The 18,230-nt window shown below is 37.3% G+C and overlaps 1 protein-coding gene and 1 long non-coding RNA gene across 6 annotated transcripts in view; one reads left to right on the forward strand and one right to left on the reverse strand.

Annotated features, from left to right (window-relative positions):
• The first annotated feature begins 4,680 nt into the window (after positions 1–4,680).
• LOC146423153 (uncharacterized) lies at positions 4,681–6,309 on the forward strand. 2 transcript variants are annotated; one of them, XR_014847708.1, is made up of 3 exons: positions 4,681–4,919; positions 5,262–5,408; positions 6,271–6,309. It is a non-coding gene; the product is annotated as an uncharacterized LOC146423153 (long non-coding RNA). The 2 variants fall into 2 exon arrangements; XR_014847709.1 differs by lacking the exon at positions 6,271–6,309 and adding an exon at positions 5,568–5,611.
• Positions 5,268–18,230, reverse strand: part of LOC146423154 (very long-chain acyl-CoA dehydrogenase, mitochondrial-like) — a 29,921-nt gene continuing 16,958 nt past the window's right edge. Inside the window, exons 12-20 of one of the 4 annotated variants that reach the window (XM_085045160.1) lie at positions 17,487–17,549; positions 16,377–16,478; positions 14,323–14,420; positions 13,277–13,349; positions 11,379–11,451; positions 10,075–10,147; positions 8,153–8,228; positions 6,271–6,389; positions 5,268–5,408 (exon numbers count right to left, since the gene is read on the reverse strand). In XM_085045160.1, coding sequence (XP_084901286.1) covers positions 5,393–5,408; positions 6,271–6,389; positions 8,153–8,228; positions 10,075–10,147; positions 11,379–11,451; positions 13,277–13,349; positions 14,323–14,420; positions 16,377–16,478; positions 17,487–17,549 — 693 coding nt within the window. In that variant the 3' untranslated portion in view covers positions 5,268–5,392. Of the gene's footprint in view, positions 5,409–5,730; positions 5,853–5,899; positions 6,187–6,270; positions 6,390–8,152; positions 8,229–10,074; positions 10,148–11,378; positions 11,452–13,276; positions 13,350–14,322; positions 14,421–16,376; positions 16,479–17,486; positions 17,550–18,230 lie in introns of those variants that run through there. The other 3 variants (XM_085045159.1, XM_085045162.1, XM_085045161.1) reach the window with 3 other exon arrangements.

Consider the following 18,230-nt stretch of genomic DNA (forward strand, 5'->3'; position numbering starts at 1 on the left):
CCCTGAAAATCCACCCAAAATCCCTCAAACTGCACCCAAATCCATCCCAAAATTTCCCAAATTCCCCAAAATTCCCGAATTACTGAGCAATGCCTGGAACAAACTGCTCTGCAGAACCCAAAAATCTCCCAAATTTCACCCCAAATCCCCTGAAAATCCCCCAAAATCCACCCAAAACCCCTCAAACTCCACCCAAACCGATCCCAAAATGCCCCAAATTCCCCCAAAATCCTCCAAAATTCCCAAATTTCCCCAAATCCCCGAATTACCGAGCAGAGCCTGGAACAAGTTGCTCTGCAGGACTCGCAGCAGCTGCTGAGCTTTGAGCTTCGGAGGAAATCCCAGAGCTTCGGCCAGGAGGCGCCGAGCTCCTCCTGCACCCAAAAATGGGAGAAAAACCCAAAATTCGGGGTTGGGAACCGAAAATTTGGGTTTGGGAGCTTTGAAAATGGGTTGGGAGCCGAAAATTTTGGGGTTGGGACCTAAAAATTTGGGGTTTGGAGCCTAAAAATTGGGATTAGGACCCAAAAATTTGGGTTTGGAGCACCAAAAAGTGGGGTTTGGAGCCTTTGAGTTCCTCCTGCACCCAAAAATGGGAGAAAAACCCAAAATTCGGGGTTGGGAAGTGAAAATTCGGATTCAGGAGTCTCGAAAATGGGCTGGGAGACCAAAATTTGGGGGTTTGGGCTCAAAATTTGGGGTTGGGAGCCCCAAAAATTGAGTTTGAAAGCCCCAAAAATGGGTTTGGAGCTGAAAAACTCAGGTTTGGGAGCCAAAAATTTGGGTTTTGAGCTCAAAATTTGGGGTTGGGAGCCAAAAATTTGGGATTAGGACCCAAAAATTTGGGTTTGGAGCACCAAAAAATGGGGTTTGGAGCCTCTGAGCTCCTCCTGCACCCCGAAAATGGGAGAAAAACCCAAAATTCGGGTTTGGGAACTGAAAATTCGGGTTTGGGAGCCTCGAAAATGGGCTGGGAGCCAAAAATATGGGATTTGGAGCTCAAAATTTGGGGTTGGGAGCCCAAAAAATCGGGTTTTGAGCCCCAAAAAATTTGGCCAGGAGACTTTGAGTTCCTCCTGCAGCCCCAAAAATGGGAAAAACCCCCAAAATTCAGGTTTAGGAACCAAAAATTTGGATTCGGGAGCCCCGAAAATGGGTTGGGAGCTAAAAAATTTGGGGTTTTGAGCTCAGAATTTGGGGTTGGAAGCTCCAAAAATGGGTCAAGGAAGCCCAAAAATGGGGTTTGGAATCCAAAAAATGTCATTAGGGAGCCAAAAAATGGGGATGAAACCCCAAAATTCGGGTTTAAAACCCCAAAAATTCAGATTTGGGAGCCCCAAAAATGGGATTGGGAAGCCAAAATTTGGGTTTGGGAGCCAAAAACTTGGGGTTTTGAGCTTAAAATTTGGGGTTTAAACTCAAAATTTGGGATTGGGAGCCCAAAAAATTGGAATTAGGACCCAAAAATTTGGGTTTGGAATCCAAAAAATGTGGTCAGGGAGCCTAAAAATGGGGATGAAACCCCAAAATTTGTGTTTGGGACCCAAAAATTCGGATTTGGGAGTCCCAAAAATGGGATTGGGAACCCAAAAATTGGGTTTGGAGCTGAAAAAATGGGTCAAGGAAGCCCAAAAATGGGGTTTGGGATCCAAAAAATGTCATTAGGGAGCCAAAAAATGGGGATGAAACCCCAAAATTTGGGTTTAAAACCCCAAATTCGGGTTTGGGAGCTGAAAATTTGGATTCAGGAGCCTCGAAAATGGGTTGGGAGCCAAAAATTTGGGGTTGAGACCTAAAAATTTGGGGTTTGGAGCCCAAAAAATGGGTTAGGAATCCCAAAAAAAAGGGTTGGAGCCCCAAAATTTGGGGTTGGGAGCCCAAAATTGGGATCTGAGGTCCCAAAAAATGGGTTTGGGAGCCAAAATTGGGGCTGGGAGCCAAAAAAACCCCAAATCCTCCCAAAAAACCCCAAAATCCTCCCAAAAATCCTCCAAAAACCCCCCAAAATCCTCCCAAAAAAACCCCAAAAAACCCAAAAATCCTCCCCAAAATCCTCCCAAAATTTCCCGAAAATCCTCCCAAAAAACCCCCAAAAATCCTCCAAGAAAACCCCAAAATTTTCCCAAAAATCCTCCCAAAATTTCCCGAAAATCCTCCCAAAAAAACCCCAAAATCCTCCAAGAAAACCTCAAAATTTTCACAAAAATCCTCCCAAAATTTCCCCAAAAACCTCCCAAAAATCCTCCAAAAAACCCCTCAAAAACCTCCCAAAAATCCTCCCAAAATTTCCTCAAAAACCTCCCAAAAATCCTCCGAAAAACCCCAAAAATTCTCCCAAAACTTCCCCAAAAATCCTCCCAAAATTTCCCCAAAAACCCCCAAAAACCTCCCAAAAAACCCTCAAAATCCTCCCAAAAAACCCCAAAATTTCCCCCAAATTTCTCCAAGAAAACCTCAAAATCCAAAATCCCCAATTTTTGGACCCAAAATTCCCCAAAATTCCCCAAAATTTCCCCCAAAATTTCCCCTAAAACCACCCTGAGGCTCAGAAATTCGACCTGCTGACCCCAAAAAACCCCAAAATTCCCCAAAAAACCCCAAAATTCCCCAAAAAACCCCAAAAATTTCCCCAAAACCTCCCAAATCGAGTCAAGATCATCCCAGGAACCCCAAATTTGAAATTTTTGGACCCAAAAATTCCCAAAATTCCCCCAAAAACCTCCCTGAGGCCTTCAAATGGTGCCAAAATCCCCCAAAAATCCCCAAAAATTCCCCAAAATTGAGTCCCAAACCTCCCAAAACCCCAAATTTTCGATTTTTAGGTCCCAAAAATCCCAAAACCTCCAAAATTCCCCCAAAATCTCCTGCAAGGCTCAGAAATTAGGCCTGAAAACCCCAAAATATCCCGAAAAAAACCCCAAAAAATCCCCAAAAACCCCAAAATTCCCCAAAAAATTCCCCAAAATTGACTCCCAAACCTCCCAGGATCCCAAAAATCCAATTTTTTGGCCCCAAAAATCCCAAAATTCCCCAAATTTCCCCCAGAATTCTCACCTAAGGCTCCTAAACAAAGCCTGAAAACCTCAAAAAATCCCCAAAAAATCCCCTAAAAAAACCCCAAAAAATCCCCAAATTTTTCCCCAAAATGTCCCAAATTTTCCCAGGACCCCAAATTTCCACTTTTTGGCCCCAAAAATCCTAAAATTCCCCAAATTCCCCCAATAATTCTCACTTAAGGCTCCTAAATTAGGCCTGAAAATCCCCAAAAATCCCCTAAAAAAGCCCAAAAAAATCCCCAAAAAACCCCCAAAATTTCCCCAAAATGTCCCAAATTTTCCCAGGCATCCCAAATTTCCCATTTTTGGCCCCAAAAATCCCAAATTTCCCGGAGTTCTCTCTCTCACCAGGCGCCAGCGCCATGCTTTGGCTAATCGGATTTTTTGGGATTATTTTGGGATTATTTGGGATTTTTGGGGTCAAAACCTCCCAGTGACCCCAAAGGCGCAAAGCATGATGGGAAATGGAGTTTTCCAGAAGGAACCAGAGAGACTCGGAGAGGAAATGAAGTTTTTATTCGTTAATTAGTTCGTTAATTAAGGCAATTCATTAAGGCAATTGGGAGGAATAATGAAATTTGGGGAAAATCCTAAAAAATTGGGGAAAAATCCTAAAATTTGGGAGAAAATAATGAAATTCTGGGGAAAAAACCTAAAAATTTGGGGTGAAAATCCGAAAATTTGGTGAAAAAAACCTAAATTTTGGGAGAAAATAATAAAATTTTTGGGGAAAATAATAAAATTTTGGGGGAAAATAATAAAATTTGGGGGAAAAAACCTAAATTTTGGGAGAAAACCCTAAAAACTTGGGGGAAAAATCCTAAAATTTTGGGAGAAAATAATATTTTGGGGAAAACAATAAAATTTTGGGGGAAAATAATAAAATTTGGGGGAAAAAACCTAAATTTTGGGAGAAAATAATAACATTTTGGGGAAAAATCCTAAAATTTTGGGGGAAAAAACCTAAATTTTGGGGGAAAATAATAAAATTTTTGGGGAAAATAATAAAATTTTGGGGGAAAATAATAAAAATTTGGGAGAAAATAATAAAATTTTTGGGGGAAAAAGACCCATAAATTTGGGGGGAAAAAACCTAAAAATTTGGGGGAAAATCCTAAAAATTTGGGAGAAAATAATAACATTTTGGGAGAAAATAATAAATTTTTGAGTGAAAATAATAAAATTTGGGGGAAAATAATAAAATTTTGGGGAAAAAACCTAAAAATTGGGGGAAAAAATCCCTAAAAATTTGGGGAATTTTATGGGAATTTTGGGGGAAATTCATGGGAATTTGGAGAAATTATTTCCCCCAAAATTTGGGATGAAAGGCACTGGAAAAAAATCCCAAAAATGATGAAATTTTGGGAAAATTCCTGAAATTTTGGGATTTTTGGGGGATTTTTTGGAGGATTTTGGGGTTTCCTAAAGTGCTTCTTTTAGGGTTTTTCCTGATTTTTTGGGTTTTCCAAAAAGTGCACTTTGGGGTTTTTTTTTTTGGGTCTCACAGTGATTTTTGGGGCAAATTTTGGGATTTTTGGGGTAAATTTTGGGGTTTTTTGGGGCAAATTTTGGGGTTTTTTGGGGCAAATTTTGGGGTTTTTTGGGGCAAATTTTGGGGTTTTTTTGGGGTAAATTTTGGGGTTTTTTAAGGCATTTTTTCAGTGATTTTTTTGGGATAAATTTGGGGTTTTTTTGGGTCTCAAAGTGCTTTTTAAAGGTGAATTTTGGGGTTTTTTTGGGGTTTTTCAGGGTGAATTTTTGGGGTTTTTTTGGGTGAATTTTGGGGTTTTTTGGGTTTCTCAAGGGGATTTTTTTGGGGATTTTTCAGTGAATTTTTAGGGTTTCTCAAAGTGCTTTTTTGGGGTAAATTTTGGGGTTTTTCGGGTTTTTCAGGATAGTTTTTCTTGGGATTTTTTCTGTGCAATTTTTGGGTATCCTGAGTGCAATTTTTGGGTTTTTTTGGGGTAAATTTTGGGTTTTTTGGGGTCTCAAAGTGATATTTTCAGGGTGAATTTTGGGTTTTTTAGGGTGAATTTTGGGGTTTTTTTGGGGTAAATTTGGAATTTTTTTGGGTTTCTCAAGGTGGGATTTTTGGGGATTTTTCAGGGTTTCTCAAAGTGCTTTTTTGGGATTTTTTGGGGTAAATTTTGGGGTTTTTTAGAGTGAATTTTGGGGTTTTTTAGAGTGAATTTTGGGGATTTTTAGGGTGAATTTTGGGGTTTTTAGGGTGAATTTTGGGGTTTTTTTGGGTTTCTCAAGGTGGGTTTTTTGGGGGATTTTTTCTGTGCAGTTTTTGGGTATCCTGAGTACAATTTTTGGGGTAAATTTTGGGTTTTTCAGGGTTTTTTTAGGGTCTCAAAGTGATATTTTTAGGGTGAATTTTGGAGTTTTTTTGGGTTTCTCAAGGAGCTTTTTTTTGGGGGATTTTTCAGGGTTTCTCAAAGTGCTTTTTTGGGATTTTTTGGGGTAAATTTTGGGTTTTTTTGGGGTAAATTTTGGGTTTTTCAGAAGCCCAGGGGGGTTGGCACCACCACCCCCCCACTCTCCATCATTTTGGGTTTTTAGGGTGAATTTTGGGGTTAATTTTGGGGTTTTTTTAGGGTGAATTTTTAGGGTTTTTTAGGGTGAATTTTGGGGTTTTTTAAAGTGAATTTTGGGGTCTTTTTAGGGTGAATTTGGGCTTTTTTGGGGTTTTTTTAGGGTTTTTTTAGGGTGAATTTTGGGGTTTTTGGGGATTTTTAGGGTGAATTTTGGGGTTTTTAGGGTGAATTTTGGGGTTTTTTTGGGTTTCTCAAGGTGGGTTTTTTGGGGGATTTTTTTGGGGATTTTTCAGGGTTTCTCAAAGTGCTTTTTTGGGATTTTTTGGGGTAAATTTTGGGTTTTTTGGGGTCTCAAAGTGATATTTTCAGGGTGAATTTTGGGTTTTTTAGGGTGAATTTTGGGGTTTTTTGGGTTTCTCAAGGTGGGTTTTTTGGGGGATTTTTTTGGGGATTTTTCAGGGTTTCTCAAAGTGCTTTTTTGGGATTTTTTGGGGTAAATTTTGGGGTTTTTTAGGGTGAATTTTGGGGTTTTTTAGGGTGAATTTTGGGGTTTTTTTGGGGTAAATTTGGGGTTTTTTGGGTTTCTCAAGGTGGGATTTTTGGGGGATTTTTTTGGGATTTTTCAGGGTTTCTCAAAGTGCAATTTTTGGGGTAAATTTTGGGTTTTTCAGAAGCCCAGGGGGGTTGGCACCACCACCCCCCCACTCTCCACCATTGCTGCTGCCAAATCCCGAAAATTCCGGAAGTTTCTGCCAGGAAGAGACTTGAGGGAGGTGAGAACTCTCTCGTGGGCCTAGAAAGGACCCAAAAACGGAGAAAATCAGCCCAAAAATGCACCAAAATCAGCCCAAAAATAGCCCAAAAACAGACCAAAATCAGCCCAAAAATAGATTAAAATTAATCCTAAATTAGCCCAAAAATGCACCAAAATCAGCCCAAAAATAGGTTAAAATTGACCCAAAAATAGACCAAAAATAGACCAAAAATAGAACAAAAATAGACCAAAATTAGCCCAAAAATAGAGCAAAATCAGCCCAAAAATAGGTTAAAATTGACCCCAAATTAGCCCAAAAATAGACCAAAATTAGCCCAAAAATAGATTAAAATTGACCCCAAATTAGCCCAAAAATAGACCAAAAATAGAACAAAATTAGCCCAAAATTAACCCTAAATTAGATTAAAATTAACCAAAATTAGCCCAAAAATAGCCCAAAATTAACCCAAAAATAGCCCAAAAATATATTAAAATTAACCTAACACTAGCCCAAAATTAGCACCAAAATTAGTCCAAAATTGACTAAGAATAGACCAAAATTAGCCCAAAATTAATCCAAAATTAACCCAAAATTAGAGCAAAATTAGCCCAAAATTATATTAAAATTAACCCAAAATTAGCACCAAAAATAGACCAAAATTGGCACAAATATTAATCTAAAATTGGCCCAAAATTAACCCAAAATGAGCCCAAAATCACTTCCAAATTCAGCCCAAAAGTCCCACAATTTCCCCAAAAAAATCCCAAATTTCACCCAAAATTCCCATTTTTCTCCCCAAAACTCCCAGATTTTCCCCAAAATTCCCATTTCCCCCCCAAAATTCCCATTTTTCCCCAAAAAATCAAATTCCCCAATTCCCAAATTTCCACAAAATCCCAAAAATTTCCCCAAAATTCTCCAAATTTTCCCCCAAACTCCCTTTTTACCCCAAATATCCTTTTTCCCCCAAAAGATTATTTTTTCCCAAAATTCCCATTTTTTCCCCCAAAATTCCCATTTTTTCACCCAAAATTCCCATTTTTCCAATTCAATTCACAGGGATTTTTTCCACCTATTCCCAAATCCCCATTTTTCCCCCTAAAATTCCCATTTTTTCACCCAAAATTCTCATTTTCCCCCGAAAATTCCCATTTTCCCCCAAAATTCCCAATTTTTCCCAAAATTCCCTTTTTCCCCAAAATTCCACCTGCCCAATTTTTTCCCAAAATTCCCATTTTCCCCAATTCTCTTTCCCCAAATTCCCAGTTTTTCCCCCAAAATTCCCATTTTCCCCAAATTCCCAATTTTTCCCAAAATTCCCAAATCCATTTTTCCCAAAATTCCCATTTTTTTCACCCAAAATTCCCATTTTTTCACCCAAAATTCTCATTTTTTCACCCAAAATTCCCATTTTTTACTCCAAAATTCCCATTTTTTCACCCAAAATTCCCATTTTTTCACCCAAAATCCCCATTTTTTCACCCAAAATTCCCATTTTTTCACCCAAAATTCCCATTTTTTATCCCAAAATTCCCATTTTCCCCCCAAACCCGCAGGGGTGGAGGGCAAGGCGGGCATGGCGGCCATCGCTGACCAATGGGGCTGAATAGAGAAATCCCAAAATTCCCATTTTTTCCCCCAAAATTCCCATTTTTCCCCCAAAATTCCCATTTTTTTCCCCAAAATTCCCATTTTTTTGACCCAAAACTCCCATTTTTTCCCCAAAATTCCCATTTTTCCCCCAAAATTCCCATTTTCCCCCAATTTTTTCCCAAAATTCCCATTTTTCCCCAGTTCTCACCTCGCCGCACCAGCTCAGCGCCAGCAGCTTCTCGTGCTCAGCCGTTGGGATTCCCAAAGCCAGAGATCTGGAGGCTCTGAAATCCCCAAAATTGGGGAAAAATTCCCAAAAAACACTCAGAAATTGGGAGAAAATTGGGAGAAAATTGGGAGAGAATTTGGTGAAAATTCAGTGAAAATTGGAGGAAATTCGGGATAAAATTGGATTAAATTTAGGATAAAATTGGATTAAATTTAGGATAAAATTTGGTGAAATTTAGGATAAAATTGGATTAAATTTAGGATAAAATTGGGTGAAAATTGGAAGAAAATTTGGGAAAATTTGGCATAAAATTTGGCGAAATTTAGAATAAAATTTGGTAAAGTTTAACATAAAATTTGGTGAAATTTAGGATAAAATGTGGTGAATTTTAGAATAAAATTGGGTGAAATTTAAGATAAAATTGAGTGAAATTTAGAATAAAATTCAGTGAAATTTGGCAGAAAATGTGGGAAAATTTGGCAGAAAATTTGGTGAAATTTAGGATAAAATTGGATTAAATTTAGGAGAAAATTGGGTGAAATTTAGGATTAAATTTGTTAAAATTTAGGACAAAATTGGGTGAAATTTGGTAGAAAATTTGGGAAAATTTGGCAAAAAAATTGGGAAAATTTGGCATAAAATTTGGTGAAATTTAGGATAAAATTGAGTGAAATTTAAGATAAAATTTGGTGAATTTTAGAATAAAATTGGGTGAAATTTAAGATAAAATTGGGTGAAATTTGGCATAAAATTTGGGAAAATTTGGCAGAAAATTTGGTGAAATTTAGGATAAAATTGGACTAAATTTAGGATAAAATTGGGTGAAATTTAGGACAAAATTTGGTGAAATTTAAGATAAAATTTGGTAAAGTTTAACGTAAAATTTGGTGAAATTTAGGATGAAATTTAGTGAAATTTAGAATAAAATTGGGTGAAATTTAGGATAAAATTCAGTGAAATTTGGGATAAAATTTGGGAAAATTTGGCATAAAATTTGGTGAAATTTAGAATAAAATTTGGTGACATTTAGGACAAAATTTGGTGAAATTTAAGATAAAATTTGGTGAAATTTAAGATAAAATTTGGTGAAATTTAAGATAAAATTTGAGAAAGTTTAACGTAAAGTTTGGTGAAATTTGGCATAAAATTAGGTGAAATTTAGCTGAAAAAATTGGTAAAATTTGGAATAAAATTTAACATAAAATTCAGTGAAATTCAGCAGAAAATCAACTCCAAAATCCAAGTTCATCCCCAAATCCTCCCAAATCCCCTAAAAATTCTCAAAAAATCCCTCAAATTCATCCCAAATTCCCCCCAAAATTCCCAAATTCCCAAAAAAATCCCCCAAATTCAAAAAAATTCCCCAAAATTTCCCTAATTTACCCAAAAATCCCCTAAAAACCCAAAATTCCCCTAAAAATTCCCCAAAATTCCCAACCCCCAAAATCCCCAAAATTCATCCCAAATTCCCCCAAAATTCCCCAAAAATACACAAAATTCCCCCAAAATCACCTAAAAATCCCCAAAATTCAAAAAAATCCCCCAAAATCCCCAAAAAATACCCAAAATTTCCCCAAAACTTCACCAAAATTCCCCAAAAAATCCCCTAAAATCCCCAAAATTCCCCAGAAATTCCCAAATTTCCACCAAAATTCTTCCCAAATTCCCCCAAAAATCCCCTAAATTCCCAAAAATCCCCCAAATCCCCAAAATGTCCCAAAATTCCAAAAAAAATCCCCAAAATTCCCCAGAAATTCCCAAATTTCAACCAAAATTCTTCCCACATTCCCCCAAAAAATCCCATAAAATCCCCCCAACCCCAAAAATTCCCCCAAAATTCCCAAAAATCCCCAAATTTCCCCAAAATCCCCCCAAATTTCCCCAAATTTCCCCATTCTCACCTGGCCAGCACCACAGCCATGGCATAGACATCGATTGCAGCATCAGCCACTCTCTTCAGCACAAACTGCTCCTCTGGGGGGCAAATTTGGGGGTTTGGGGAGCCAAAAATCATCTCAGGACCCCAAAAATCGAACTCAGTGACCCCAAAAACCCCAAGGAGGCCAAAATTTGGGAAATTTAGCCCAAAATTGGGAAAATTTGGGGAAAATTTGAGGAAAATTTGGGGAAAATTCAGATTTTTGGAGCTCAAAATTCCTCAAAATTCCCCAAAATTGCCTCAAAATTCCCCAAATTCATCTCAGGACCCCAAAATTCGGATTCAGGATCCCCAAAAACCCCCAGGAGGCCAAAAATTTGGGGAATTTAGCACAAATATGGGAAAAATTGGGGAAAATTTAGATTTTTTGGAACTCAGAATTCCTCAAAATTCCCCAAAATTCACTCAAAATCCAAAAAAATTCCCAAAAATTTGACTCAGGACCCCAAAAATCGAACTCAGCAACCCCAAAAACCCCCAGGAGGCCAAAATTTGGGGGAATTTAGCCCAAAATTGGGAAAATTTGGGGAAAATTTGGGGAAAAACCAGATTTCAGAGCTCAAAATTCCCCTAAAATACCCCAAAATTGCCTCAAAATTCCCAAAATTCATCTCAGGACCCCAAAAATCGAACTCAGCGACCTCAAAAACCCCCAGAAGGCCAAAGTTTGGGAAATTTAGCCCAAAATTGAGAAAAATTGGGGAAAATTTGGGGAAAATTTGGGGAAAATTCAGATTTCAGAGCTCAAAATTCCCCTTAAATTCCCCAAAATTGCCTCAAAATCCCCAAAATTTCCCCCAAAATTCCACTCAGGACCCCAAAAATCGAGTTCAGGATCCCCAAAAACCCCCAGGAGCCCAAAATTTGGGGAATTTTAGCCCAAAAATGGGAAAATTTAGATTTTTGGAGCCAAAAAATTCCTCCAAAATTCCCAGAAATTTCTCAAAAATTCCCAAAATTCCCAAAAAATCTCCCCAAATTCCCAAATTTGGGCTCTCCTGACTCCCCCAGCATTTGAAGATCCCAAAATTTACCAAAATCCCCCAAAATTTATTCTAAATCTCGAAAATTCATCTTAAAATCCAAAAAAATCCCCAAAAAATTTGCTTTAAAACCCAAAAATTCACCCAAAAATCCCAGAAAATCCCCAAAAATTTCGGATTTTTTTGGTTTTCTAATTTTTCCCGATTTTTTGGGATCCAAAAGGGATTTTTTTTGGGATTTTCCAGGGAATTTTTGGGGATAAAAACGGAATTTTTGACTCACCAACAATTCTTTTTCCATGTTTGATCAGCAAAGCTTCGCAAGTTTCGGCAAAAATCTCCAAACATTGCATGGTCTGGAAAAAAAACCAAATTTGGCCAAATTTAGCCCAAAATTTAACCCAAAATGAGCTAAAAATTGGGGAAAAATTCACCCCAAAATTGGCCAAAATTTGGTAAAAATTAGTACAAATTTTAGCCAAAAATTGGTAAAAATTGATAGAAAATTCAGCACAAAAGGAGCCAAAATTGGCCAAATTTAGCCCAAAATTTACCCCAAAATGAGTTAAAAATTGGGGAAAAATTAACACAAATTTTAGCCTAAAATGGGCCAAAATTGTTAAAAAATTAGTACAATTTTTGGCCTAAAATTGGTAAAAATTGGTAGAAAATTCAGCATAAAATGAAGCAAAATTGGCCAAATTTAGCCCAAAATTTAACCCAAAATTGGCCAAAAATTGGTGAAAATTCAGTGAAATTCAGAGGAAATTTAGGATAAAATTTGTCCCAAAATAGGTAAAAAGTTGTATAAAATTTAACCCAAAATGAATCAAAAATAAGCGTGAATTAGTATAAATTAATGCAAAATTAACATGAAATTAGCATAAAATTTACAAAAAATTTAGCTCAAAATGTGTCAAAAATTAATACAAATTTAGTACAAAATTAGCCAAAAATTCAGTTCAAAATTCAGCCCAAAAAAGTCAAAATCCACCCCAAAATCAGCCCAAAAAACCCAAAAAAAGCACCAAAATGATCCCAAAGTTGCCCAAAATCACCTCAAAATTCAGCCCAAAATGAGGCAAAAATCAGCCCCAAAAAACCCCAAATTCAGCCCAAAATTCACCCCAAAATTAGCCCAAAATCAACCCAAAAAACTCCCCAAAAACCCCAAAATCAACCCAAAATTCACCCAAATTCAGCCCAAAAAATTCCCAAAATTCCAACCAAATTTGCCCCAAAATCCTTTCAAATCCTCCTGAAATTGAACCCAAAATTCACCCAAATTAGCTAAAATTTCCCAAAATTCAACCCAAAATTCACCCAAATTCCTAGGATGGATTTTGGGGGTTTTTGGGGTTTTTGTGGTTTTTTTGTTTGGGGTTTTTTTTGCTTGTTTTTTGGGGTTTTTGGGGTTTTTTGGTGGTTTTTTTTGGACTTCAGGAGGATTTTTGGGGTTTTTGGAGCTCCTGAACCCAATTTTGGGGTAAATTTTGGGGTAAATTTTGGGGTTTTTGGGTTTTTTTGGAATCCCAAATCAGATTCCAGGTGGATTTTTTGGGATATTTTGGTCATTTTTGGGTCAATTTTTTTTTTTTTTTTTATTTTAGGGTTTCTGAGGATCCCAAACCCAAATTTGGGGTAAATTTTGGGGTAATTTTTGGGATTTTTGGGGATTTTTGGGAATCCCAAATCAAATTTTGAGGATTCCAGGTGGATTTTTTGGGGATATTTTGGTCATTTTTGAATCAGTTTTTATTTATTTTTTTTGATTTTGGGGTTTCTGAGGATCCCAAACCCAAATTTGGGGTAAATTTTGGGGTAAATTTTGGGATTTTTGGGATTTTTTTGAATCCCAAATCAGATTTCAGAAGCTCCAAGTGAATTTTTGGGATAATTTGGTCATTTTTCGGTCAATTCGTTTGATTTTTTTTTATTTTAGGGTTTTTGATGATCCCAAATCCAAATTTGGGGTGAATTTTGGGGTAAATTTTGGGATTTTTGGGGTTTTTGGTTTTTTTTGAATCACTATTCAGATTTAAAAATGATTTTTGGGGATATTTTGGTCATTTTTGGGTCAATTTTTTTGATTTTTTTTTATTTTGGGGTTTTTGAGGATCCCAAACCCAAATTTGGGGTAAATTTTGGGGTAAAATTTGGGATTTTTGGGGTTTTTCTCACCTGCTGAGCTCCATCCTTCAGCTGCGGATGCACCAAGTGCTGCAGGGAAAGTCCTGAACCCAAACCTGCTTTTCTGGGGAAAAAACAGAATTTTGGGGGAAATTTGGGGAGTTTTGGGATTTCTGGGATTATTTTTGGGAATTTTGGGTTATTTTGGGATCATTTTAGGGTAATTTTGGGGCATTTTGGGGTAATTTTGGGGATTTTTTTCATTATTTTTGGGGATTTTGGGGGATTTTGGGGGGAATTTTGGGGTATTTTTGGGCTCATTTTGGGGGATTTTGGGTTAATTTTGTTTAGGATTTTCAAGACAATTTAGGAATAAATTAGAGATAATTCAGGACTAATTTGGGGATAATTTTGGTTGGTGTTTTTTATGAATTTTTCGGGTGTTTTGGGGTATTTTTGGGTGTTTTTGGGTGGTTTTTGAGATGTTTTTTAGGTATTTTTCATGTGTTTTTTGGGTATTTTTTTGGGTATTTTTTTGGGTATTTTTGGGTGTTTTTTTGGGTGTTTTTTGGGTGTTTTTTAGGTATTTTTGGGATAATTTTGGGTATTTTTTGGGGTGTTTTTTGGGTTATTTTTTGGGTGCTTTGGGATAATTTTGGGATAATTTTGGGATAATTCTGGGTGTTTTTTGGGTGTTTTATTTATATTTTTGGGTGTTTTTTGGATTATTTTTGGTATTTTTTGGGGGTTATTTTGGGGTGGTTTTTGGGGATAATTTTGGGGTGGTTTTTGGGTATTTTATTTCTATTTTTTGGGTGTTTTTCGGGATAATTTTGGGTATTTTTTGGGGATAATTTTGGGGTTTTTTTGGGGATAATTTTGGGGTGTTTTTTGGGTGTTTTTGGGATAATTTTGGGGTATTTTTTTGGCATTTTTGTGTGGTTTTGTGGGATAATTTGGGGTGTTTTTTGGGTATTTTTTGGGTATTTTTTTAAATAATTTTGTGTGGTTTTTCAGGTATTTTTTGGGATAATTTTGGGATAATTTTGGGACAATTTTGGGCTATTTTTGGGCTATTTTTTGGGTGATTTGGTTACCTCCTGAGCCTCTTGGTGACCTCTCCAGCCAAAGCTCCAACATTCCCAAAAGGATCTTTCAGAGCTGCTTGGACTCCTCGCAGCTGAACCCCCAGCGTCTGCATCGGGGAAATTTGGGGAAAATTGGGGAAAATCAACCCCAAAAATTGGGGAAAATGAACCCCAAAAATTGGGGAAAAAGGATTCTGAAGTTTGGGGAAAAAATCCTGAAGTTTGGGGTAAAAATGTTGAAATTTGGGGGAAAAAATCCCCAAATTTGGTGGAGAAAACCACTGAAATTTGGGAAAATTTGGGGAAAATTAACCCCAAATATTGGGGGAAAACAGACTGAAAGTTGGGGGAAAAATCTTGAAGTTTGGGGGAAAAAATCCCCAAATTTGGGGGGAAAAATAATGAAATTTTGGGAAAAAATGCTGAAATTTGGGGTGGAAAAACACTGAAATTTGGGGGAAATTTGGAGAAAATCAACCCCAAAATTGAGGGAAAATGAGACTGAAATTTGGGGGAATAAATGCTGAAATTTTGGGGAAAAAATGCTGAAATTTGGGGGAGAAAATGCTGAAATTTGGGGAAAATTTGGGGAAAATTTGGGGAAAACTTGGGGAAAATCAACCCCAAATATTGAGGAAAAAGAGACTGAAAGTTGGGGAAAAAATCCTGAAGTTTGGGGGGAAAAATCCCCAAATTTGGGGAAGAAAAACACTGAAATTTGGGGGAAATTTGGAGAAAATCAACCCCAAATAGTGAGGAAAGAGAGACTGAAATTTGGGGAAAAAATCCTGAAGTTTTGGGGAAAAAAATCCCAATTTTAGGGGAAAAAATGGCAAAATTTGGGGGGGAAATGTTGAAATTTTGGGGGAAAAAATGCTGAAATTTGGGGGAAAAAATGCTGAAATTTGGGGAAAAATGGGGAAAATGAACCCCAAATATTGAGGAAAAACAGACTGAAAGTTGGGGGAAAAATCCTGAAGTTTGGGGGAAAAAATCCCCAAATTTGGGGGGAAAAATAATGAAATTTTGGGAAAAAATGCTGAAATTTGGGGTGGAAAAACACTGAAGTTTGGGGAAAATTTGGGGAAAATCAACCCCAAATATTGAGGAAAAAGAGACTGAAATTTGGGGGAAAAATCCTAAAATTTGGGGGGAAAATCCACAAATTTGGGGAAGAAAAACACTGAAATTTGGGGGAGAAAACCACTGAAATTTGGGGGAAATTTGGAGAAAATCAACCCCAAAATTGAGGGAAAAGGAGACTGAAATTTGGGGAAAAAATCCTGAAATTTGGGGGAAAAATCCTGAAGTTTTGGGGGGAAAATCCCCAAAATTGGGGAAAATGAATCCCAAAATTCAGGGAAAATCCCCAAATCCCCAGAGGATCCCAAACTCTGAGTTTCCACTGGAAAATCCCCAATTTGGGGTGATTTGAATGGAAAATTCCCCAATTTTGGGGATCCCAGTCCCTCCCAGTCCCTCCCAGTACAAACCAGTACAAACCAGTTCCATCCCAGTACAAACCAGTTCATCCCAGTTCCCCTTTTCACCCCAAAATTCCCATTTTTGCCCCTAAAATCCTCATTTTTCACCCCAAAACCACCCAGATTTTTGCTCCCAGTCCCTCCCAGTATAAACCAGTTCCTCCCAGTCCATTCCCAGTTCCCTCCCAGTCCCTCCCAGTCCATCCCAGTTCCATCCCAGTCCATCCCAGTATAAACCAGTTCATCCCTGTCTAACCCAGTTCCCCTTTTCACCCCAAAATTCCCATTTTTGCCCCTAAAATCCTCACTTTTCACCCCAAAACTACCCAGATTTTTGTTTCCAGTTCCTCCCAGTCCATTCCCAGTATAAACCAGTCCATCCCAGTCCATTCCCAGTACAAACCAGTATAAACCAGTTCCATCCCAGTCCATCCCAGTTCCTCCCAGTTCCCTTTTTCTCCCCAAAATTCCCATTTTTTGCCCCTAAAATCCTCATTTTTCACCCCAAAATCACTCAGATTTTTCCTCCCAGTCCATTCCCAGTCCCTCCCAGTACAAACCAGTATAAACCAGTCAGACCTGGAATCCCTGCAGAGCCACGAAGAGCCTCAGGATGTCGTTTGTTCCTTCGAAGATCCGGAAAATCCTCAAATCCCGCAGGACTCTCTCCACCCCTGGCTCCTGAAATCCCAAAAAAATCCCAAAAAAATCCCCAAAAAATTTTGGGATTACGAAAGGAAAAATCAGGGAAAAGAAAAAATTTGGGAGAATAAAAAAAATCCGGAAAAAAAAGCTCAAAAAATGAGGAAATTGGGAAAAAAACAACCAAAAATTCACAGAAAAAATGAAAAAAAATTCGGGAAATTCCTAAAAAATTTGGGAATTTTGATCCCAAAAATTTAGGGAAAAATGTAAATTCTGAGTGGAAAAAAAATTGGGAAAAATATCAGGAAATAAGGAAATTTGGAGGAAAAACAGGAAAAAATAGGAAAATCATCAAATCCTGCAGAACTTCTGGTTCCCAAAATTCCCAAAAATTTCATGGAAAATTCCCAAAAATTCCAGGGAAAAATTGAAAATTTCAAGCTGGAAAAAATCCAGGAAAAAATGCCCAAAAAAGTGAGGAAATTCCAAAAAAAAAATCCCCAAATTTGCCCAAAATTCATGGAATTTTCCTGAAAAAAAAGGGGGAAAAAAATTCCCAAAAAATCAGAAAAAAACCACAAAATTTGGAGAATTTCATTGGAAAAAATGGGAAAAAATTCCCCAAAAATCAGGAAAACATTTCAAATTTCTGGAATTCCCAAAAATCCCCAAAATTTGCCCAAAATCCCAGGAATTTTCCTGAAAAATGGGAAAAAAAATCCCCAAAAAAATCAGAAAAAACCACAAAATTTGGAGAATTTCATTGGAAAAAATGGGAAAAAAATCTCCAAAAATCAGAAAAATATTTCAAATCCTGGAATTCCCAAAAATCCCCAAAATTTGCCCAAAATCCCAGGAATTTTCCTGAAAAATGGGGGAAAAAAATCCCAAAAAAATCAGAAAAAACCACAAAATTTGGAGAATTTTCCCCCCAAAAAAAGGGAAAAAAATCCCAAAAAATCCCCAAAAGCCAGGAAAACATCCCAAATTTCTGGAATTCCCCAAAATTTGCCCTAAACTCCTGGAATTTGCCCCAAATCTCACCTGCATGAATCCCATTCCCCCCATGATCTGGATGCACTCGTCAGCCACTTCCCAGGCAGCTTCCTGGGGAAAATTGGGAATTTTGGGAAAAATTTGGGAATTTTTGGGGGAAATTTGGGAAAATTTGGGAATTTGGGGAAAATCTGGGGGATTTTGGGGGAAATTCCCCCAAATTTTACCCAAAAATTCCCATAAAATCCCCAAAAATTCCCTTAAATTTTCCCCAAAATTCCCTCAAAATCTCCCAAAATTCCCAAAATTCCCCCCAAATCCCCCAAAATTCCTTTAAAATTCCCATAAATTTTCCCCAAATCCCCCAAAATGTGGAAATCCTCCCAAAATACCATCTGAATCCCCCAAAATTCCCATAAAATCCCCAAAAATTCCCTTAAATTTTCCCCAGAATTGCTTCAAAACTTCCCAAAATTCCCTTAAAATTCCCTTAAAATTCCCTTTAAATCCCCAAAAATTTCCATTAAATCCCCCAAAATTCCCTGAAATTTCCCCAAAATTCCCCAAAAATCTCCCAAATTCCCCCAAAATTCCTTTAAAATTCCCAAAATTCCCAAAAATTCTCCAAAATTCCCTTAAACCCCAAAATTCCCCTCTAAATCCCCCAAAATTCCCATAAACCCCCAAAATTCTCTGAAATTTTCCCCAAAGCCCCCAAATTCCCCCCAAAATTCCCAAAATTTTTAAATCCCCAAAATTCCCAAAATCTCCCAAAATTCTCCCAAAATTCCC

The sequence above is a fragment of the Lichenostomus cassidix genome, unplaced genomic scaffold (assembly GCF_008360975.1).
Source record: "Lichenostomus cassidix isolate B80296 unplaced genomic scaffold, HeHo_3.0 HiC_scaffold_34, whole genome shotgun sequence".
NCBI lineage: Eukaryota > Metazoa > Chordata > Aves > Passeriformes > Meliphagidae > Lichenostomus > Lichenostomus cassidix.